The sequence below is a fragment of the Phascolarctos cinereus genome, unplaced genomic scaffold (assembly GCF_003287225.1).
Source record: "Phascolarctos cinereus isolate Bilbo 61053 unplaced genomic scaffold, phaCin_HiC Scaffold_726;HRSCAF=1367, whole genome shotgun sequence".
NCBI lineage: Eukaryota > Metazoa > Chordata > Mammalia > Diprotodontia > Phascolarctidae > Phascolarctos > Phascolarctos cinereus.
In genome coordinates, this window is record NW_027556098.1 from 55,406,119 (window position 1) to 55,429,862 (window position 23,744).

The following is a 23,744-nucleotide window of genomic DNA, read 5'->3' on the forward strand; positions in this document are numbered from 1 at the left end:
GACACTTACTACTGTGTGACCCTGGGCAGGTCACTTAACCCTGTTTGCCTCAGTTCCTCATCTGGAAAAGGAAATGGCAAACCACTCCAGTATCTATGCCAAGAAAACCCCAAATGAGGTCACAAAGAGTCAAACTTGACTGAAATAACTCAATAACAACATGCAATTCTTCTTCCTTCCAATACATCCAGTTATTTTAATTCATAGTAGTAAACTTAGACTATTTTTGTGATTTCAGGTTAAAAAAAAAAGTGATCTGAGATCAGGGCATAAGTGTTTCACTTTCATCACCTAAGATTTCACAAAGTGGCTGCTACCTGAAGAGTGTGAGGACATATTTGGCTACACTGAAGTATAATGGAAAGAATATTGGACTTGGAATCAGGGGACACAGAATTTGAATACTGACTCCAGCATGTACTAGTTGTGTGTCATTTAACTTATCTAAGCCTCAATTTCCTCAGCTGTAAAACTAGGATGAATATATACACACACACACACACACATATATTATCTCCCTCAAAAAATATACAATTGTGAGGAAAGCATTTCATGGAGTAGTGGAAAGAGCAATTGATTCATAGGCAGCTGACCGACCACCCTTCCTCTGTCTCTTACTGATTCATCATCCATGTCATACCCACTAACCGCAGGGATACTCTAAGTCTATGTTCCAGGCTACTTTCTTTTTTCTCACTATGTGCTGTCACTTGGTGACTTCATCAGCTCCAGTGGGTTGAATTTTCATCTCTAAGCAGTTGACTCCGAGAGCTATAAATCCAGCCCTAGTCTCTCTCGAGTTCCAGTTTCAACACTATGGATTACCTTTTGGATATTTCAATGGACGTCCTATTGACATCTCAAACTTACTATCTCCAAGCTAGAGCTAATTATAACCCCCCTCCCCCAAACTCACTCTTCTTCTGAATTTCCTTATCACAATTGGGAGTATCACCATTGTCTGGTCACCCAAATTCCCAACCTTAGATTCATTCTTCACTTGCTTTTCCCACATGTCCAGCAACTTGCCAAATCTATCTTTTTTGTTTTTTTTTTCGCTACAACATCTGTGATTAACAGAGTGCTTGGCACATAGTTGTGTTTAATAAATGTTTAATCACTTACTTATTATTGACTGACATCTCTGGCATATTCTGCCTCTCTCCAGTCACACAGCCACCACACTAGTTCAAGTCCCCATTATCTTTTGCCTGGACTTTAGGTCTCTGCATCATGTCTCTTCATCTCCAAGGAGTAGGGAGTATTGCCACAGTGATTTTCCTAAAGCACAGGTTTGACCCCCTCACCCAGCTGCTCACTATACTCCCTATCTTATTGACTAGTGGTCACAGTGACTCCACATTACCTCTAGGATCAGATATAAATGCTTCTGTTTGGCATTTAAAACCCTTTCTAACTTTCTCATCTTCTTACTTTATCGCTCTACTTCCTGGACTCTATAACCCAGCCATACTGACCTACATGGTCTTCCTCACATATATTGCTCCATCTCTCATCTTTATGCTTTTGTGCTGTTAGCCTCCCACCCACCCTATGCCTGAATGTTCTCTCTCCTCCCCTTTTCCTTTTGAAATCCCTGATTTCCTTCAAGGATCACTCCCTAAAGGGCAGCTAGGTGGCACAGTGAATACAGCACTAGCCCTGGAGTCAGGAGGACCTATGTGACCTTGAGTAATTTTCTTAACCCCAAATTCCTCACAAAAAAGAAAAAAGAATGACTTCCTAGCCTCAGAAAAAAAAAATCCCTGCCTTGTGTTTATTTTGCAAACATCTATATGTTGTATGTTGTCTCCTTGATAGAATATACGCTCCTTGAGGGCCGGGGCTGTTTCACCATTGTCTTTGATTCCTCAATGCTTACCATTGGGCCTGACACATAGTAATTATGTGTTTCATGAATGCCTGTTGGTTGTCCCAATTTTTTCCCCAGAGCAGTGCTAAATACTGGAAAGAATGTTGACCCAAGAGCTAGAAGACCTAAGATCCATTTAAACCACCCCCTTCAGAGCTCTTGCTATCTCTCTGATGGTTCCCTCACTGGACTTCAGTTTCTTCCTCTATAAAATGACAGGGTCAGATTAGGTAGCTGCTGAGTTCTCTTCCAGTTCAAGATCTGTTATCTTAGTGTTATGTCTATTTCTAACACCAGTTGGTGAGGGAGGGGGTCAGGGAGAGAGGAAGGAGGAGAAACAGGCATTAAGTACGTACTATGTGCTAAGCATTTTACAAATATTATCTCATTTGATCTCACAACAACCCTGAGAAATGCTATTAGTATCCCCATTTTACAGATGAGGAAAACTGAAGCAGAGAGAGAAGAGACAAATGACTTGTTCAGAGTCATAGCAAGTAAGTGTCTGAAGCCAGATCTGAACTCAGGTCTTCCTGACTCCAGGCCAGGACCTCTATCCAATGTGCCACCTAGCTGTCATCTATGGGATAAGTTATTTATGCTGTCTAAGAAATAAATCCAACATGTTTAGGAAATCTGAAAAATGTTGTAACTCTGATACACATAGTCCAGGTACCAGCTGTTCTGATTTCATCATATATGGAGAGAATTCAGACCCTACTCTCTGAGACATGCAGGCAAGTTCCACAACTTTCAGGGGCTACTGAGAGAGGATCTAAAAGCAGCTCATACAGTTCCTTGTCACAGTTGTTTGTGCGTTCCCATGATAATCGAAACCAGATGCAACAGATGTGCAGTCAGTGAGTGCCAATGTAATTAGTTCCTTTGACCAACTTCTAAATACATTATATGAAGTTCCAGATTGGCCCTGACTCTGAGTACACATATTACAGTTGAATCTTGAAGTAGAATGGTGTTGACTCAAACAACAGTTTCATTATTGTCCTGATAAACAACCAGATGACTCAGTGGGTAGCACACTGGACTAAAGTCACAAAAACCTGAGCTCAAATCCTGCCTCAACTTCCTAACTTTGTGACCCCCAAGAAATAAAAAACCTCTGTCTTCCTCAGTTTTTTTATCTGTAAAATGAGGATTGTCAACTCCTTCCAGTTTTTCAGATCATAACCCATCCAAGCCTTTTCATCCCATGCAACAATATACACATATCCTCCCTCAAATCTTCAATATGAGTAAAGCCTTTCTCTAAATCTCTTAACATTACATGAATACCAGTGCAAAACATGAATTATCCTTCTATCATCCTTACCTCTCACTACATGACTGGCCAACCCTCCTAACCACAAATTTCTATACCGATTTTTAACATCATTTGTGCACAATTCATACAACATATTTACACTCTCAGCATATGTTAGTAGGATAGCTACTATCCTTTAGATAAACTGCAATTGAGATGTTTTTGGAGACTGTGTATTCCATGGTTCCTAGCCACAGAGTACCAGTGGAAGAACATTGGTATTAGGATTTTATTTTAGTGAGAAGCTTGGGGGAGGTGTCACTGAAAGTGCTCTAGAGCTTCCCAAATGTAAGCCAGGTCCATCTATTCTTATTCAATTTTGGGCCTAGTTCATTTTACATCTTCAGTATTTGTCCCAGATATGTTCTGATGGATCAGTCCATCCAGCTGAGTAGTCTGAACTGTAGATATTCTTTATCGGTTGATTTTTTAATTGAAGAATATTTTCTTTATGCTCTTTGTCTTTACATCGTAGTCATTTTTCAGTCCATTACCATATTTAACCTTCCTTTGTGACAAAGAAATACAATTAAGCAAAAACATTTGATACAGAAACCTATCCTAACAATGCCTGCCTATCATCTTTTCTAATAGTTCTACCACAAGAGAGGAGATAGTTTTTTATTCTCTTCTCTAGGATCTTCATTGGTTTTCCCATTATTCAAGAGTATAATGACTTTTTAAGAATCGATTAGTTTACTTTGCTGCAGTCATTGTATATATTGTTTTCTTGGTTCTGCATATTTTGCTAATCTGTGTTCACATTAATCTTCTCACATTCCTCTGAATTCCTAGAATTTGTCATTTTTTACAGCAAAATAATATTTTATTCTATTCATGTGCCATCAAAAAAAAAAAGCCATTCCCCAATCATAGGCAACCACTTTGTTTTCAGTTCTTTGTTACAACAAAGTATGTGGCTACAAATATTGGGGTGCACACAAGACCTTTGCTTCCTTGGGTTACATACCCTGTAGTGAAATTGCTGGATCAACAAGCATAAATGGTTTAGTCACATTTATATTGCATAATTTTTCCACTTGAAATCCAGAATTATTGGATCATATTGCAGCTTCATCAGTAGAGCATCAGTGTGCCTGCCTTCCTACACCCCCTCAGTAATGACTCTTCCTGTTTTTGAGCATTGACAATTTGCAAGGAGTGAGGTGAAACCACATCAATTGATATTTCCTGTGTGAATTGTTAGGCCCAACTCTATTGAATGACTAATGGATCTCATTCAGGAAGCTCTGTCATGGTCCATGCCTAGATAGAGTCAAACCAATGTAATCTGCAAAGAGGAACACCTGGAAAACCTCATGGTCTATAGGGAATTCTTCATTTGGGCTCTATGCTGGATAATATCATTGACATTAATGATCATTGTGTCACTGAACAAAGTTAATAAGGTTATAGATTTAGAGCTGGAAAGAACCTTATATGTCTTCTAGTCCTATCCTCTCATTTTAAAGGTTAAGTGCCTTGCCTGAAGTCATGTAGCTAGTAAATGCTTGAGGCAGGATTTGAACCCAGGTCTTACTAACTACAAGTCCAACACGCTACCTATGTTGCCTCTTTGGTTGTATTATCTTTTCTGTTGTGTTTCTCAATGATTTTTGCATGGTCTTAATATATGCAGAAATCTTATTGAACAATATCCTTTAAGCCTATATTTTGCTCTACCAAAGGGTTTTTTTTTAAAGTTTTATTGATGACTTTTGTTTTGACAACAAAGTCATTTATGGATATACTTCCACTCCTTATCCCTATATCAGCATTAAATCCTCCCACAAAGGCAGCTAGGTGGTGCAATGGATAGAATGCTGGACCTGGAGTTAGGGAGATCTGAGTTCAAACCCCAACTGAGATACCTACAGGTTATGTAACCCTGAGTATATCACTCATCCTGTTTGCCCCAGTTTACTCATCTGTAAAATGGGAGTAATAATAGCAACTCCCTCCAAGGTTACTGTGAAGATAAAATGGTATGATATACATGTAACACTTAACATAAATGCCAGTCATTATTATTGTTGCTATTATTATCCCATCCTGGTTGTCCTTCTCTGGACACTATCCAGTTTATCAATGTCTTTTTGTTTGTTTTGTTTTTGGCTAGGCAATGGGGTTAAGTGACTTGCCCATGGTCACACAGCTAGTAAGTATAATGTGTCTGAGGCCGGATTTGAACTCAGCTCTATCCACTGTGCCACCTAGCTGCTCCATTATCATTGTCTTTTTTTAAGGCAAACAGGGTTGAATGACTTGCCCAGGGTCACACAGCTAGTGAGTGCCCAAAGCCACATTTGAACCCAGGTCCCCCTGACTCCAGGGCTGGTGCTCTATCCACTGTGCCACCTAGCTGCCTCCAATGTATTTCTTAAACTGTGGTGTCCAGAACTGAACACAACACCCCAAATGAGGTCTGAAAAGGGCAGATTACAGTCAGACCATCTCCTCTCTAATGCTGTAAGATATGGCCCTCTCAGTATAGCCCAAGACTGAACTAGCGTATTTGCTGGTCATATCAGTATGCTGACTCATATCAAGCTTGTGGTATACTAAAATCCCCAGGTAATTTTTAGAACAGCTGCTAACTACATAGGCCCCTCTAATATAATAATAATAATGATAATATATGTGTATATAGTTAAGTTCATTTATTTTGTACCCAAGAATAACCCCAAGTGTATTTACCTCTATTGAATTTCATCATATTAAATTCAACCCAATGCTTGTCAATATCCTTTTGGATCCTGACTCTCATTCACAGCCTCATTTATCCCTCCCAGACCTGCATCATTTGCAGATGTGGATGCCATCTATGCCTTTATCCCGGTCAATGATTAAAATGTTAAACATCAAGGGGCCAATCACAGATCCCTGAGGTGCTTCACTAGAAACATCCTACCACATTGACCATGAACTGCTCAGAGTCTGACCATCCAACCAGCTCTAAATCTAAACCTATCTGGCTCTCTCTGTCTTCTCCACAAAACCTGTATGAGATAATTTGTCAAAATCTTTGTTAAAATCCAAGTAAACAATATCCATGGCATTCTCATACTCTACTAGTTTAGTAATCCTGTGAAAGAGGGAAATGAAGTTAGTAAGGCATGACCTGTTCTTGATGAAGACAAGTTGGATCTTGGTAATCACCATTTCCCAAAGAGATTCACTATTTCTTTAATGATCCACTCTAAAATTTTTCCTAGGAATCTAATTCAAACCCATTGGCCTACAGTTTGCAGACTCTGTTCTCTTTCCTTTTTACAAAATCATTGAAAATTAATTTCTACCCCTTACTTCCACTACCACCTTCTCTTCCCCCATTGCTGAAAATAAATTGGTGAACGAGATTAAGAACTTTCTTGGGAAAGCAGAATGGACAATGTAAGAAACCTATTCAAGGGAAGGACACCTCCCTTAGAAGTAAATGACCAAGTGCTAACCATGGCAGGGTCTAGTCACAGGGGGCTGGCTATTAGCCAATCCAAGAGTTACAATGTACTGAGGGCCAGGGAATTTTTCAGAGGAATGCTTCAGACCCTCAAGAAAGGAAACCCTTTAGTCTTGGCTAGGATATACCTTTGAGGTGATATAGGAGGTGAAGGAGCAGGAGGAAGAGGAGGAGGAGGAGGAGGAAGAGGAGCAGCCTCAGAGAATTGAGCTTTAATTTCTTATTTGAGGACACAGGGACAGCTAGGTGGCATAAGGGATGAATAACCGGTCCTGGAGCACCTGAGTTCAAATCTGTCCTCAGAAATTTCCTAGCTATATGACCCTGGGCAAGTCATTTAACCCCACTTGCCTCAAAAGAAAAAAAAAGAAAAAGAAAAGAAAAGAAGATGCAACACAAAAATCATGAATGTTTGCAGATGCTAGATGGCAAGTTTGAGAATAAATGTGATTGCTATGTGAAATCTCTTGATTATCTTCAACAGGAAGGGGAAAAGTGTCTCACTGTTCAATGCTGAAGAACTGTTTCATAGAGCAGTGATCAAAGGAGCAGGATCCATGGAGAGCATGGATTGTACTAGACTGATACAGGGAAGGAAAGTTAGGAATGAGGGGCAGCTAGGTAGCACAGTGTATAGAGCACTGGCCCTGGAGTCAGGAGGACTCTAGTTTAAATCTGGTCTCAGACATATAATACTCACTAGCTGTGTGACTCTGGGCAAGTCACTTAACCCCCAATTGCCTCACAAAACAAAAAAAGAAAGTGATGGATGTCACTAGTTGCATCCATCTGTGTGTGCACACAGTCTATCACTTACTTAGATTTGATATAGTTGATAAAGAAAATAAATAATAAAGGACAAAGAGAGTGGGTGCAGGCAAGGGCTGTTCTGCATTTTTTTTTGGCTTTTTTCTCAGGTGTGGACCATAAAAACCAAAGAGTGAACTTCTCAAATCATTCAGATGTCATCAAATGTCAGATCAAGTCTGTTGAAGACACAAATGCACAGAGCCATTTTGGGGAAAGAGAAAAGGGGCTTGAAATGGGAACTGGAGGCCGATTGCTTTCATGGAGTAAGCCAATAGCAAGTACCATGAGAGACTGAGCTTTGTAGTGTTATAGTCATGGACATGATGGGATCACAACTGCTGGGAACCCTCAAGAGGCAAATTCAGCACTGATTTGGCAGATACTGAAGGACATTAGCCTGTCATCCAGATGTGGAAATGGAGTTCAGAATGAGGACTGCACTAGACCTCAAATCACTTAATCCTTGACTTACCAAACTTTCATGGATCCTTTCCACCTGGACCCATAGAATTTTGTGGAGCATTAACAGTACAAGTTGAAGATGTAAAGTACATTGTTATACCAGACTGTTGATCATAATGGATAGTTATATTCCAATTATTTTATGAAGGGGCCTTGCACCATATGGAACTATGGTAAATGCCAGGAGTAAGCCTTTCTGTACTGAGAAGGAAACTACTCCTTTTAGGGCTTTGTTATAGTGAGTTTGGAGTTCCTTCTGGGAAGGCATGGGTGTCAGTGAGAAGATGAATATCGTGGCCTCAATAAGTCTAGCCTCAGAAAATATCTCTGGAATTTCAGTGTTGATTGGAACCAACTGGAAGAGTTTTAACAGCAGGCAGTAATACTTAAACACCCTGACAACCGTGCTTCTTTTGAGGAAGCTTACAAAGAGATAAAGGACAGTACTGTCTTGGGGCAGCAAAGAAACATTGGACCTTTCAGATCAAAGAGTAAATTGTGAGAAGTTCAACTTTGGAGACTCATGGCTGAGGAGCAGGAGGATTATCTGAGGAAGAGACTCAGCACATAAACTGGTATAATCTCACTCCATAAGTAGGATCTATCCAAAGAGAACCACATACAACCTGCTTCACTAACTCTTGCCTTTTTTTGAGAATAATCTCAGAAAACTGCTCTCTCAGAGACGGAGCAACTCAGGAACACCATGAAGGAATCATCACAGAATCTTGTTAGCCTGGGTGCCTTGCTCAGAGTAAAGATTTAGAAAAAGAGAGGGAAGGGGCATCTAGGTGGTGCAGTGGATAGAACACCAGCCCTGAAGTCAGGAGGACCTGAGTTCAAATCTGGCCTCTGACCAAACACTTGACACTTACTAGCTGTGTGACCCTGGGCAAGTCATTTAATCCCAATTGCCTAAAAAAAAAAAAGAGAAAGAGGGAAGATCTGGGTATGTGTGAACTTCCAGATTTTGAATAAAGGAAGTAAGGTGGATCAATACACCATGACAAGAGTTGTGTTGTGTGACAAGAGACAAGTATGTTGGACTGCTTGTTGGGTAGTCAATTTTTTTTTTTTTAGTGTTGGACCTGTAAGTGGATACTACCAGATTCCCGTGGCAGAAGAAGATAAGAAGAAGATGCCTTCATCTGTCCAGTGGAATTCTACCAATACCAGCACATTCTCCAAAGACCTTATGGGGCTTCTGCCACTTTTCACTGTCTTAGAAACCGTTATGCTTCCCTAATAATTTTACAGTGACCATGATTCTTTAATTGCCTCTTTAAAGAACTCTGCTTGTTGAAATGAAGTTCTTGGGAATATCAGTGCATCTGGATATTCTAACCTTATTTGGGAAACAGTTGGAAGAGCATGAGGAAAGACCACTGAAGATATTAGATGAGTTAGAAGCCATTGACCCAAAGCTGTCAGGCAGCAAGTGCTGGGTCTGTAGAGTTTTTACCAAATACTTGAGTTACATACTATCTCAGCTGGGAGTGAGCGCTGATATTGAGAAAGGAAGAACACCAGTCACGTGGCTGCAGCTAAAGAATTCTTGAGAGCTGAAGGCTGCTAGGATTCAGTGGCTACTACCGGAAATCCAAGGTCAGAGAGCTGGCCTTGAAGCTAAGATGATTCTGGTTCAAATTCTGGCTCTAACGCATAGTGACTGTGTGACCCTGGACAAGTTGCTCAACTTCTGCATTCTCTAGGCTACTCTTTAAATCTGTAAGTTGCAGAGAAGGTAGTGATCTGTATTGGTAAAGGCAGTATCCTTTACAGGGGGCTATTTATATCAGTGTAATTATTCATCTAATCCCTAGCCCCAACTCTTCTCAGTCCAATTGGTTCCTACCATGCTACTAATCTCAGAATTTCAGCCATCTAATTCAACACATCCCTTACAAATAAAATTCTTAGTAACATTTTCCTTGAACCACTACTAAGAGGAGGCCAGCTACTTCCTGAGGTAGCTTATTTTATTTTTGTACAGCTCTAATTGCTTGGAAGTTTCATAGTGTTAGATTTAGGTTTGAGGCAAGGAAAATCTTCCTTACATTACTCCTAATTTTTATCTCTGAGAAAAGTAGAGTAGAACTGAGGCAACTAAGTGGTGAAGTAGATAGAGAGAGGACTGGACCTGGAGTCTTGGAGACCTGAGTTCAAATCTTGCTTCAGATACTCTTAGACTGTGTGACTCCAGTCAAGTCTATCTCAGTTTACCAGGAAATGAGGATAATAATAGCACATGGCTCTCAGGATTGTTGCGAGGATCAGATGAGATAATATTTGTAAAGCACTTGCATGGTACCTGGAACATAGTAGCTGCTGATTAAATATGTGTGTCCTCCCTTTTCTACTTAGAGACCCTTTAACTACTCAGATAGCTAGTATTCCTTCCAAGTCTTCTCTTTTCCAGATTTTATAAACACGTCTAGTTCCTTTAACCAGTCTTCATAGGGCAAGATGTCAAGGCTCTTCACCATCTTGGTTGTCCTTCCCTGGATGTTCTCCAGTTTATCAGTGTCTTTTTGACAATGTGGCACCCAGAATTGAACACAATAGATCAGATGTGGTCTGACTGGACCAAAGCACATCAGGATTACAATCTCCCTAGTCTTGGCCACTGAACTTTCTCTTAATGTAGCTTGAGAGTGCATTAACTTTTCTGGCTGCTGCTTCCCATTATTGAGGAGCAACATGGTGAAAGGGATAGAGGGCTGGCCTTGGAGTCAGGAAGACCTACGTTCAGAGACCCGCCCCCCCCCCCCCAAACTGTAAGGGCTCCAGGCAGCTCTGAAACATTATACGGTGCTGATCTGCACTGAGGAAGAGTTGTTGTCGTTGCTGTTCAGTCGTGTCTGACTCTTTGTGACCCCATTTGGAGTTTTCCTGGCAAATATACTGGAGTGGTTTGCCATTTCCTTCTCCAGCTCATTTTACAGATGCAGAAACTGAGGCCAACAGGGTGAAATGACTTGCCCAGGGTCACAAAGCTAGTAAGTATCTGAGGCTGGGTTTGAACTCAGGTCTCCCTGACTGCAGGCCTGGTGCTTTATCCACTGTATCACCAAGCTGCCCATCCCTGAAGTTACCTACCCTAATGAAACCATAGCTCTATGCATAAATAAGTAAACAAACAAACAAATGGATGGAGGAATAAATACATAAAAATAACACTCCTGGTTCATATTGACTATGTAATCTACTGGAACCCCTAGATATTTTCAGAGGAAATATTGTCTAGCCATGCCTCTACTTCATCATTCTGATGAAGCTGATTTTCCATGCAATGGAGGATGTAACTAGACATAACCTGATATTCCCTTTAAAAGGTTAACTTAAAGAATTTGAAGCAGTTACTCTTCGTGATATTGTATTTAATTAGAAGTCCCAATGAATGGGAAAAATGTAATAATTAAAGTCAGACAAAACTTCCTGATAGTTCTGCATTAAGACCCTGTTAATCACCCACGAAAGTTTAACTTCCTATCATTTGTCAGTTATTTCCGCCCTTTCTCTGAGTCAATGTAAGACTAAATTTAGTGGCATGTGAAGGGTTTTCCTCCTAGCTCTTGGAAAAGTCTGTTTTCTGAGAACCTGCTTGGATCAGGAATGAAGCCGACTACAATGACGATGATGCCCTTTAAAAGCCCAGTGGATTAGTCTTTGCTTCCACCTGCTGGAATTTAAGAACAACTGAAGATAAATTTCTGTTTCTCCAACAAGTACCTTTTCCCACTTGTTGGAAGTGCCTAGTCATCAAGATTGTAAGGGGAAAAAATTGCAGGAATGTTACTGTTAAAATTTCCTTTTAGATTTTTTTTTAATGAAAAATAGCACCCAGTTCACTGCTGAACAAAAAAGTACCCAATCAATATTTATTGATTTTGTTTGACATATAAGATATAACCCTTCACCCCAATGTTAAAAGTAACAGATATAAGCATTATAAATTGGGGCTTCCCAATAAAAACTCAGATTGGGCACAATTCCTTGGTGTGTTTCTAGCAAGCAAAAGGACACAAAATGGAACTTCATAAAATGGAACTTCACTAACAAGGAGCAGAAAAGAAGAAAGTGGGAAGGGAAAAAAGATAGAAAATGCATTTAAAAGACTAAAAATATAACATTTACTAAATAAGTGGTCATAGATAGTACATATAGATAGCAGGAAGAAGTAAGTAAGCCACATTTCAGGTCTATTAATCTTAACAAAATCCCTTGTATTCATTTGTTAATTTTTAAAGTCGTAATGTTCCTTACAGACTCTCGATCATAGAAATCCTTTAGGTTCTCCCGCCATTTCCTCCTTTTCTTCAGTAGTCCATTTTCTGATATCAAGGGTAGACACAAGAAGCATTTCCAGTTACTCATTGCTTGAAATTTTGCTGAACTTCCAGGATTTACAAGGGAGTCAACACACTCAAAACAGTAGCATCTACAACCAACCAAACAAACAAAAATATTCATTGAGTTCTTCCATTGACAACTCAGAAATATCCCCATGACTGATTGACTTGCTTTTTCTCTGCATGACAAAAATCACATGCAGAATGGCATATGAAAGACTCATTTAAAAAAATGAATTTTGAACGACTTGTTTTTTAATTAAAAGTTATTGGAGTTGAGGTATCAGAAGTAGATGTGAAGCTGTGGAAGGCAATGAGGAGAAACCAAAATAATTTATAGGTAATATCAGGACACAGGACTAAAAGGGAATTGTTTTGTTAGAAGGTATATATGTGATTTCTCAATTAGACTTCTCAATTACCTGTCTGCCAAAGAGCTCAGGGTCTGAGCAGAGAATTTTTAGCTAAGAAATGGCAAAATTCAAAGGAGAAAGTAAACACAATGAGGAAAAAAGGACAGGGCAGGGAAACTCTTCAATAAATGGCTCCTAAGGATATGAGAGGTGAGTATAGAGAATAAAGTTAGATGCTCAGTGCTTAGCGTGCCATGGCCAAGTCATTGATGTTTAAAGGCTCTGTTTATCTTTATTTAGTACATCCAAAAGGCAACATGGTATAGTGGATAGAAGGCAGGTCTTGACATCAAGATTTGACCTCTGACACATACTGACTGCCCTAGGCAAGTCACAAGCTCTCAGTGACCCTGGCAATTCTTTAAGTTAGAGGTGTTAGCGATCTATATCAATAGAGGAAATTTTCACACCGGGAACTGTCTACATTGATGAAATTTTGAATATGGACAAAACCAAACAAAAATGATGTCAGGCCAGGATGATGTAGGGAAGGCTCAAGGGGAGAAAAGTGTCTTTTTTTCCACCACCAATCTTTGTTAGCAACTCAAGTACATAAATTCTCTTCCCATTTGAGAAATGGAAAAGAGATGTTCCTCTAATTAAAAATTAAATCATTCTTTGTTTTCACTTTTTAAATTTTAATTTAATATTTTATTTCCCCCAATTACATGTAAAAACAATTTTAACATTCATTTAAAAAAATTTTTGAGTTCCAATTCTTTTTTTTTTTGGAAGGGCTTCTTAGTATAGAAGCACCTGTGAATGTCTAATGAGAGACTTTCATGTCCTTTTGCTTGCTAGAAACACACTAAGGAATTGTGTCCAATCTGAATTTTTTTTGGGCAGCCCCAATTTATAATTCTCATACCTGTTATTTTTAACATTAGGGTGAGGGATTGTATCTTATATTTCAAATAAAATCAACACATATTGATTGTGTACTTACTATTTGTTCAGCAGTGAACTAGGTGCTATGCTTGGGCAGGGCTACAGGGGATAATAATCCATTTCTGTCCCTATCGTAAACTATCTGGGGAGACAAGAAACTTAATTCTGGAACAGTTAAATTACAAAATTTGCAAACAATAGTTCAAGGCAACAGTGGAAGACATATCATGAGTCAGGGTGATTAACTTCCACACGAAATATGCAGACTCTTGTCATAAGAGTTAAGAGAAAGAAGAGAACTCTTATAGCTAGAGCAGTCAAGGAAAGCTTTAAAGTGGAAGAGGATACTGAGCTGGATTTGAAGCAGCTGTTGGCTTTGGATAAATATGGTATACCTCCCCACCAATCTTAGCACAATGTTAAGCTTTCTACTGAAAGAAAGTTGCACTAAGACTTTTGGGACACCCTGTGTGTATTGGGTGTTCTGATGGGAGTAAAACCTATGGAGCCTAATTAAGAAAAGCATGGGCATTGTCAAATGTAAGGTACATTCTAAGCACAATAAGAATAGTTTTGATGGAACAGAATAAGACCAAGTAGAGGGTAATGGAGAGAGAAATGAGAATGATGTAGGGGGTAATGGGAGATAAGTCTTGAAAGGTTAGTAGAAGATAGATTATGGAAAGTACTGAGTGCCAGGTTAAGAAGACTGGCTTTTATTCTGCAGGCAATGGGGAGCCTTTGAGGGCTTTTAAGCAGGGATATGACAAGATCAAAGAGATATTTCAAGAAGTTAATGTCAGGGGCAGCTAGGTGGGGCAGTGGATAGAGCACTGGCCCTGGAGGCAGGAGGACCTGAGTTCAAATCCAGCCTCAGACACATAACATTACCTAACTGCGTGACTCTGGGCAAGTCACTTAAACCCAGTTGCCTCACACACACAAAAAAAGAACATTAATATAGCAGTGATGTGTGCAGGGGAGCACAATGGAGGTGGGGAGATTTTCTGTTGTACCACTCATAGTATGCCTTATTCTGCAAATTGCTGTGGAGTTCCTAAGTTGGCTTCTCCTCATTACTCATAGGATCAAAAATTTAGAGATGGAAGGGATCACATAGGTCATCTAATAAAAATAATTATCATAGAGTCTATCCCCATTCTATCATCCCCATTTTGCAGATGAGGAAACAGGCCATGTGACTTGCCCAAGGTCACAAAACAGAAAAGCTGATTCAAACCCAGCATCTGACTCCACATTCAACACTCTTCCCACTATATTAGGTAGACATGGATTTTTTTGGGGGCCAAAATACAAGAATGCTGTACACTAATATTTACTTAGAAAGTTTCTAAGTGTTTGAGGTTAAAATTGAGAGCTTCCAAGGAAAGGATCTGGGGGAGCACAGAAAGGAGAAAAGAGAATTCTATCCAGGTTGAGCTTCTAAGCAAGATGGGCAATTTTCTTACACCAGCAAGTACCTCTTAGCTTGGGTCCATTTCAAGTTATATGAGAACGAAGCTGGGTCTGGGCTTTTAAAGTGTGTTTCTATATTACTTGTGCCATCTTACCTGTTACAATTGGGGTTTTCACACGTTAGCACTATCTCCCCTGAGCAGCAGATTGTACAAAGAGACTGATACCCATCTTCATCATATAAGAAGAATGCCTCCAAGAAGTTGTCCTCGGGAAATAGCAACAGGTCAGTTATGAAATTATCTTTGCTTCTTTAAAATGTAATCCATGCAAACTCTATAAAATTCGTGCTTCCCCTTGTCAGAGTTATGTTTGCTTACCTTACATGGAATACACATTCCTCCATCAAATAAGGGATGTTGTGTATGAATCTGGAAACTGCCACAACATATGCAGAGATCTAAAATAGACAGTTGATGTGTTTAAGATATGTTTACATACAATGACACTCCTCTGCTATCCTTATGCGATGCAGTATTCATTTGCACACCAGCAAAGCATATACTTTTGTAGAGGTTAAAACCTGGTAGTATTGTTCCATAATGGCTTTATAATTGAATATTCAGTACTAAAAAAAGAAAAATAGCCTTAGTTTGTAACCACTTATTTTAATTATATACTCAATTGATCTTGCAATCCAAAGAGCAGCAGTGTGATACAGTGGAAAGAATGCTTGGTTAGAGGTCTAGAAACATAGGCACCAGTCCTTGCTCTGCTGCTGACCTGTTGGATTCCACTTCCTTCCCCAATTTCCCTCAGTTTCCTTCCCTATAAAATGAAGGGGTTGACCTCTAAATTCCCTTTGTGCTCTAAAGACCTATGATTCTCTGCTTTATTCTTGTCTCCTAGAACATCTACTTTTTGAAAGTGCTCCAGCAAATTGTGTGCTGTTTTCATTAAGAACTGTTACTTTTGCCCAGGTAATCAAAATATAATGTTAAAATATACATGCTTGAAAATCCTTAGAAGTCCCATATGAACTGATTCAAAGGCAAATGAGCAGAACTAGGACAATCTACACTGTAACAGCAAGACTGTAAAAGTAAGCAATTGTGAAAGACATAGTAATTCTGATCAATACAATGAGCTACCATTATTCCAAAGGACTCATGATGTAAAATGCTACATATACTTTCAGACAGAGAACTGATAGTGTCAGAGTGCATATTGAAGCGATTTTTTAAACTTTATTTTCATTGCTTTTTTAAAAACAGGGCTAATGAGGAAAAATATTTTGCATGACTTCGTGTGTATAATAGGTATTGTATTTCCCGCCTTCTCAAGGACGTGGAAGGAGAGAGAAAACTTAGAACTGAAAATAAAAATAAAATTAAGTAAAATATATAATGTAATGTATTTGTTGTTGTGGATCAGTTATTTCCACTTTGACTCTTTGTGACCTCATTTGGGGTTTTCTTGGCAAAGAAACTAAAATGGTTTGCCATTTCTTTCTCCAGCTAATTTTACTGATGAGAAACTGAGGTAAATAGGGTTAAGGGACTTGCCCAGGGTGATGCAGCAGTAAGTGAATGAGGCTGGATTTGGACTAAGGAAAAGGAGTCTTCCTGACTCCAAACACTCTACCCATCGTACCACCTAACTGCCCCTATTTTATATCTCTTATCTATCTCCAGATATACCTAGAGACAGATGGAGATATATTTGTATCTATACACATGCATATATATAATTTATTTATATATATTTGCTTAACTTCATAGTATCTAATGTGGTACCATAGAATCATACAGTTGAAAGATATCTTTTATAAAAATTTCATATAATCTAACCCCCTCATTTTGCAGATGAGGAAATCAAGATGAGGTTAAATGACTTGGTCACACAGAGAGTGACAGAATCAGGATGTGAACCCAGGTCTTTTTATTTCTAATGCAGCTCTTTTTGCACTGTGCTACAATACTTCTGTCATGTTACACAGAAAGTGGATGGTGAGTTGTCATAGCTGAGGCTTAGGATATTCCTTTGATTGTAGAGAAGATTTGGGAAAACTTACCTTCTATATTTCTCTGGTTAACCATGACTTCATATGCAATAAGATCTGGAAGAAAACACAGGTAATGGAGCTCTGTCCCTCCCCACATTAAGTTTCTTTAAAGTCTACAAAGAAATCTACTTTAAAGTTGCTTATGTCTCTGAAGACAATGTGTGTGTGCGTGTGTGTGTATTATATATGTATATACATATATTCATGTTCAACCATTTCCTCTTATACAGTTTTAGTGTATTAAATACTCAATTCTGACTTATATCAAGCATTTGTACATTTTGACCTTGTTTTATGCAGTTATACAATGGTTTTAAATGCTTGGTGATGTTCACATGACCCAGTTGCTAGGATTAAAGGTTTTCAAAGAATTTCTCTATAAAAAACACTTCGAAGTCAAACCTTTACTGGGCCTTGGTGATGAGCAAAGCGACTGTTCACTAGAGTCCACAGATATCACCTCAGTGCTTCTTTCTTCTTCAAGTACCACGACTGTGACAAGAAATGGAAATGAACCCAGAAAATACAAATTCACAATAAGAGTCGTTACCTAGTAACTTCTTTTTTTCTCCTAGAAATTCTTTTTTCTAAATCTAGTAAGTCAAAGGTGTGAGTTTTGGTTCTCTTTCCATCATTATTGCCTTGGACAAACGATTTAGCCTCTTCTGTTAATCTCATTTGTCCATCTGAGACGGGGTGCTCTAGCTGTCCCTCCTACATCACAGGGATGGATGGTGGCAGCAAAAGGAGACAGTGAATCTGAAAGCAGTTTGAACTCCTTGGCAGGAAGAAAAAAGCTTAGTGCAAGCAATATTACAGGAATTATTATCGCCGTATTTTGTGACACTTTTTCTGCATGTCTTTCCATAATGGCAGAAACAAGAAATCCACATACCCTTCCTGTAACCAAGGTGGAGGATGCAAGGCATTTCATAACATCTGGAAAAGTCCCCTAAATTCTCTTGAGTCTCATTTTCCTCATTAGGATCATTGCAAAGAAAGTACTTAGTAAATATTAAAGGGATATATAAATATGCGCTATTTGCATGAATAGTAATTACAATTCCGTGAAGCTTCTGCCTGCTCCCTTCTCTAAATCACCCTGCCATTTGTCTTAATGGGACTCAACCAAGTTTCCTTCACAATTCTGATACTGAAGGCTGCAGAAACAAGAGGCATTCCCCCTTTCATTTTCTTACCTATTTCACTGGAACGCTGTTGCCCTTCCTCCTCCTCCGAGAGCTCCACTGTCTCTGACTCCCCTAGGAATACATCACTCAGAATTTCTAGGAGAGGGTGGGCCATGCTTTCAAGGATGCTTCTTTCAACTCTTTGCAACCCTAAAGTATTGGGAGGGCAGTGGCTATCCCCTTGTAATAACGAGATAAAAGAGCGGTACGGGGAGTGATGACAACGGTTTAATGGGGTGAAGTGAGTTAAAAAAAAAAGTGCCGGACCTATGTGGAAAGGGGTGTGGGCGGCTGCTGAGAAGCGTACTGCAATCCTGGAAGGAATTGGAACTCAGAGTTTATAGCTCGAGGCTTACTTTATTGGTTTATGCAGTGATTTTAACCGGGGTGGGGGGTAGGAGGAGAGAATAGAATGGAAACAGGAGCACACTTTGTTGCTTGAATTTCTCTCTGTCTTTCCATCACCCTTTTTTCTTCCTCTCCCTCATCCCATTCTTTCCTCCCCCTTCCCTTTTCCCCCACCTTTTTATTTCTGCTTCCTTTCCCCACTCCCTCCCTCCCCTTCGTTTCTTTCTTTCTTTTGTTCTTCATCCCCTTCTTTCCCTCCCACTTTCTATCTCCCCCAGCTCCACCCCAAGTGAACAGTGGAGAAATGTGGACTCAAAAATCTAATTATGTTGTACTGTAATATGTTTTTTTGAGACTGGCTTTTCTCTGTCCGTGAGCCCTATATAAACCCTAGCTTTGTCCCTTTTCTTACTCGCCCCCACACTTTCTCTAGATTCTAAAATATTACATGTCTGAAACCTTCCAGGATAGAAATTCCGAGTTTCCTTGCTAATTGGTATGGGGAGAATAGTAGGAACCTTAATCATTTCACAACATCTTAAAGGACTAACAACTAGAAATACCCCCAACCACTTGGTGGCCTAATATATAGAAAATGAAGAGAAATAAAACCTAACAAACCATGCAAGGACACGGCAAAAGAGGCAATCCCTCCACTGCTGTAACAACTACTTGTCTTTGGAGATGAACCATTACAGCTTTGTCTAAAAGGACTTCTTTCACAATTGTAAAAGTCTTTGGTCACTTCCCCTTATGCCATACTTATGAATAGGGCATGTCTTCTCATTCTGATCAACAAATTCCTGTCAGCTGCATGGCAAGTGCTCACCCTTTGGTTGCTTCCTCTTTTCTCTATCCCTCCCTGTCCTATGAAAGATACTACTTATCTATGCTAAGTTGCTGCAGAATGCTGCTAATTAGCTGTGTATTATAAGCAGAACTAAAAAGTCATGGAAGTCTGTACCCTAAAAAGTTGAAGTTGCTACCAGCAATTTTCTTAGCGTATTGATACATTTCTTTGCTTTCAGTTAGGCCTCCTATCTTTGACCCACAGTCATTGGATATCCCTCTCCCAAGAGGTCCCATTCTTGTTAGTCAAGGTTATTCCCCAACACTAGCAATCCCCTTACCTGAGACTTCAGAGGTGAGGAAATAATCGGAGCCTCTGACTCTGTGTAGAATCCCATCCCTCCCTATAACACATCTAGAGTTTAAGGGAATGGAGGTAGTTCTGGCAAGAGCTTGGTTTAATGATGTCCTGGGAGTGCTTCTTATACGACTCCTTCCATGGCCAAATGGTAATTATGCTTCAGTCTTCTTGGTGACATCACTGACTTTCCCCATTCTGTTCTAGGGTTGTCTATCCTGGTCCTAACTTGGGGTGGAAGGGAAGGCATCAAGCTTGGAAATATCACAATTTTTTTTGAGAAGGAATGGAGCTGTCCCTGGAACTCTTCCTTCTTTATATCCTTCCTGCCTCATGTTCTTTTTGGTCTCTGGTTAAGCCACATGAACTTGATTGAAATAGGGCAAATATAAGAGCCTATGATCCCATAACTTCCATTTTCTTTTTTATATAGGTGATTCTCAACACTATATGTTCTGATCAAGGCCTGCCATAGACCAGTCCAGTGACTCACTCAGGCTCAGGACTGGAGAAGAAAAGATTTAGGGGGACATGATAGTTGTCTTCAGTTATTCAAAAGCCTTCCCTACAGAAGGAATACAAAACAGGTTTCCTAAGAGAGCTATTCTCCCCCACCCCCCAGCATAAAGGACAAGTAATACCACTTGCTGGGAACTGGGAAGTTTCTGAGCTCCTTGAAATCTCAACAAGAGAACTCAAGGGGACCTAGCATCCTAGGCATAAGTAATAGAAATGTTACTGAGTAAAAGGACCCTTTTGATATATTTCTCACCTAAAAGATCTGGGAATTTTATTTAAAAGTATTTTTCTTGCTTTTTTTTTTGGCATAAGGGAATAATGAATAGTCAGGCAGAGCTGCTGGTCACTGTTACAACCACTCTACCCTCCACCATGTGTACACATGTAAATGTAGGTCAAACTACTTCTCCCTTGGGGTGTCACTTTCTAGCCACCTTCAGCTACACCCATCTAGGGAGTGGTTTTTCTTAAGGCCATGGGTAATGATTGATATCCGACTCACCTTGCCAGTAAGTTTTTAACAGAGTACTTGATTTTAAATATACATACATACATATCATGTTATAATACGGAGAGAGAGAGAGAGAGAGAGAGAGAGAGAGAGAGAGAGAGAGAGAGAGAGAGAGAGAGAAACTCCAATGAATGTAATCTTTCTGCTTTGGGCATTTTAAAATATAAATTTCCTGCCTTTGACTTTGACCCCCCAGCCACAAATCTTGCTCTGGTACATATAGCAATTTTCAATCTCTTTCCTTCTTGAGTTGTTCTCAATCACCCCTTTCTCAACACAGAATGCAGCTGATATATACATATTTTAACATTTATTCATGATCTAAATATTATAGATTGTATATTTATAATGTAAAGATATTATAATCATGGCATAGATATTAAAGCAAACTTAAAAGAAGCCTGAGATAGCAAGGTTACTTTCTTTTCCTTGTTTTGAGACAAATTAGTTAATCATTGTTATTGTACTGTTGTTGTATGGTTGTTTTATGTGTTCTGTTGCCCCAATACAGTTGGAGAGGCCATGGGTGGCCTAGAGAGATAGCTATAGATATAAAGAAACAATGAAACAGAAAGTAATATAAGCTCTTAAGAGGCAAAGATTGGTAAAAGCTAATTTTTCTCTCTCTAAGGAGAGAATGAGGTTAGGAATAAAGCAAAGGAGAGGAGAGTGAAGCCAAAGAGGAAACAGCTCATCCCCTCTTCACCATTCTAATACCATGACCCTCTACCCCCCACCTATACTACCTGCTAGATTGACAATGATGCAGAAAGTATTCCCATTTATGTAGAAATTGAACTATTTGGTCTTCGAGGTCCTTTCCCATTCTAAAATTTTGTAATTCTGAGTTCAAGTGGAAGATGATGATAATAACAATAAATAACTAATCTATATAGCACTTTAAGGTATACAAAGCATTTTACATGTATTATCTCAGCTGATTCTTACAACATTCCTATGAAATAGATGTTGTTATTATGCCCATTTTTACAGTTGAGGAAACTGAGGTTTGAGAGAGTTTAAGTGATTTGCCCAAAGTAACATTAGCCAGTAAGCAAGTGTGTGAAGCAGGATTTGAACTCAGGTCTTCCCAATTTGCAGGTCAGTCACTCTACTTCACCACTTAGCTGTTTGGATAACTACTTCTTGGTGATGTTGAAAAAGGACAGTTGCTTAGACATTGTGAGTTTGATAAACTTTAATTTCTCTTCCATCTCTGGGATTCTCTATCTCTAGTAGTCTGAGCTGAGAAGTCAATATGAAGGATTGGGTAGAGTCACCAGACAGTCTTTGAGACCCTGCTCGGCAGACTTCTGTACTCTGTCTTCCTAGTTTAATGTAGATTCCCAGAATATCAGACACTTTCATATTTTAATAGTAATACAAAAACATTCTGAAGCTAAATACAAATGCTTTTTTGATATTATCCTCCAATTTGAACTTTTCATGTCTCTTTTCTGCTCCCTTTCTTGGTATAAATCACTAAGTTCTTGACCTTATTTGTGGGTCATGGATCCCTTTGCCAGGCAGGTGAAGCCAGCCTGCACCTCTTCTCAGAATAATGTTTATTGACTACATTCACAATAAAAGGGAAGTGCTAACTTTTAGAGGTTAGTGAAAAGAAAGATGTAATTTTTTTCACCTTCCAAGTTCATGTATTCCCTGAAATCTATCTAGAGTCCCTTGGGGGGTCATGGAGCCCAGGTTCAGAACCACTGATTTAGAATATATTGGGAGATTATGAGCAAGAGTTTTCACATTGAGGGGCAGCTGGGTGGCACAGTGGATAGAGCACTGGACCTGGAGTCAGGAGGACCTGACTTCAAATCTGGCCTCAGACACTTGACATAGCTGTGTGACCCAGGGCGAGTCACTTAACCCCATTGCTTAGCCCCCCCCCAAAAAAAAAGATTAAAAAAATAAAAAAAGATTTTTCACATTGAGAATGCTCAGTCCCTTAGGTAGAGCTGGTCACTTTCCCTGCACATTTCTCTTTTCATTTTATTCCTTTTTGTTTTCCTCTTTTCTTTTCAGAAAACTAGATGGAATAATAACCTTGCATTTAAAGTGGCATTCATGCAAAAAGGGCTGAATGAAGTTGATATGGCAACATTATTTTCAAGGTCTTAGAAATATTTTCCAAAATGTTTCTCTGTAGCTGAGGGAAATGTATTTTCTCCTAGGGGTTAAGAGTTTTGTTAGGTGGTATATGTCATTTGCTTCTCTTCTTGCTATATAGTCTAACTTTTAGCATTAAATGGAAAAAGCCAAAGAAGAGAAACTTGAGGTTAACACCTTTGTTAAAAGACTGTGAATGAATAATATCTCTCCTTTGCTGCCTTACCATTTGTTGAATGAAAGGGAAGGTTGGCTTTACAAATAGTTGGAGTAGCATTGTAAAGTCAGACAACTCCAGCACCTGAGTTTCGATTGTTGGAGTTTCTTTCCTTCAGATTAAAGCATTAAACTGCCTGCCAAGACTCCACTGTTTTTTTTTCATTTTAATAGATAGTATTTTATTTTTCCCCAATTACACATTAAAATAATTTTAAAACATTTTTTTAAAGCTTTGAGCTCCAAATTCTATCCCTCTTTCTTTCCCCTCTCCCTGTGATCAGATATAGGTTATATATGTGCAATCATGTAAAACTGTTAAAATGAAAATACCAATGGAAAAATGTAGGAAAAATCCTATTCCCATAATCTCTGTGTATTGACTGATGGAGGTTTCAAGAGTATCTGTGATAAGTGTGATACAATATAAATATAAGGGTTTTAGGATGTAAATATTGCAAAAAGAAAAGTAATATCAGGTCAGGATGTTTGGAACAAATGAAGAACTTGCTAGTGCTTGCCTAGAAGATGCAAGTTTTGTGCCATCAAGGAAGGCTGGTGATATTGCATAAGGAGTTGTAAAGTTTAAGAATTTGAAAGAAGGGGAGAATATGGAACTAGGAAAAGAAGTCAAG

The 23,744-nt window shown here is 39.1% G+C and overlaps 1 protein-coding gene across 1 annotated transcript in view; it reads right to left on the reverse strand.

Annotated features, from left to right (window-relative positions):
- The window catches only part of DNMT3L (DNA methyltransferase 3 like), a 166,834-nt gene that overhangs the window by 22,429 nt on the left and 120,661 nt on the right, over positions 1 to 23,744 (reverse strand). Inside the window, exons 3-8 of the mRNA XM_020995934.2 lie at positions 18,260 to 18,564; positions 17,463 to 17,552; positions 17,070 to 17,114; positions 15,376 to 15,455; positions 15,151 to 15,263; positions 12,193 to 12,367 (exon numbers count right to left, since the gene is read on the reverse strand). Coding sequence (XP_020851593.1) covers positions 12,193 to 12,367; positions 15,151 to 15,263; positions 15,376 to 15,455; positions 17,070 to 17,114; positions 17,463 to 17,552; positions 18,260 to 18,564 — 808 coding nt within the window. The remainder of the gene's footprint in view (positions 1 to 12,192; positions 12,368 to 15,150; positions 15,264 to 15,375; positions 15,456 to 17,069; positions 17,115 to 17,462; positions 17,553 to 18,259; positions 18,565 to 23,744) is intronic.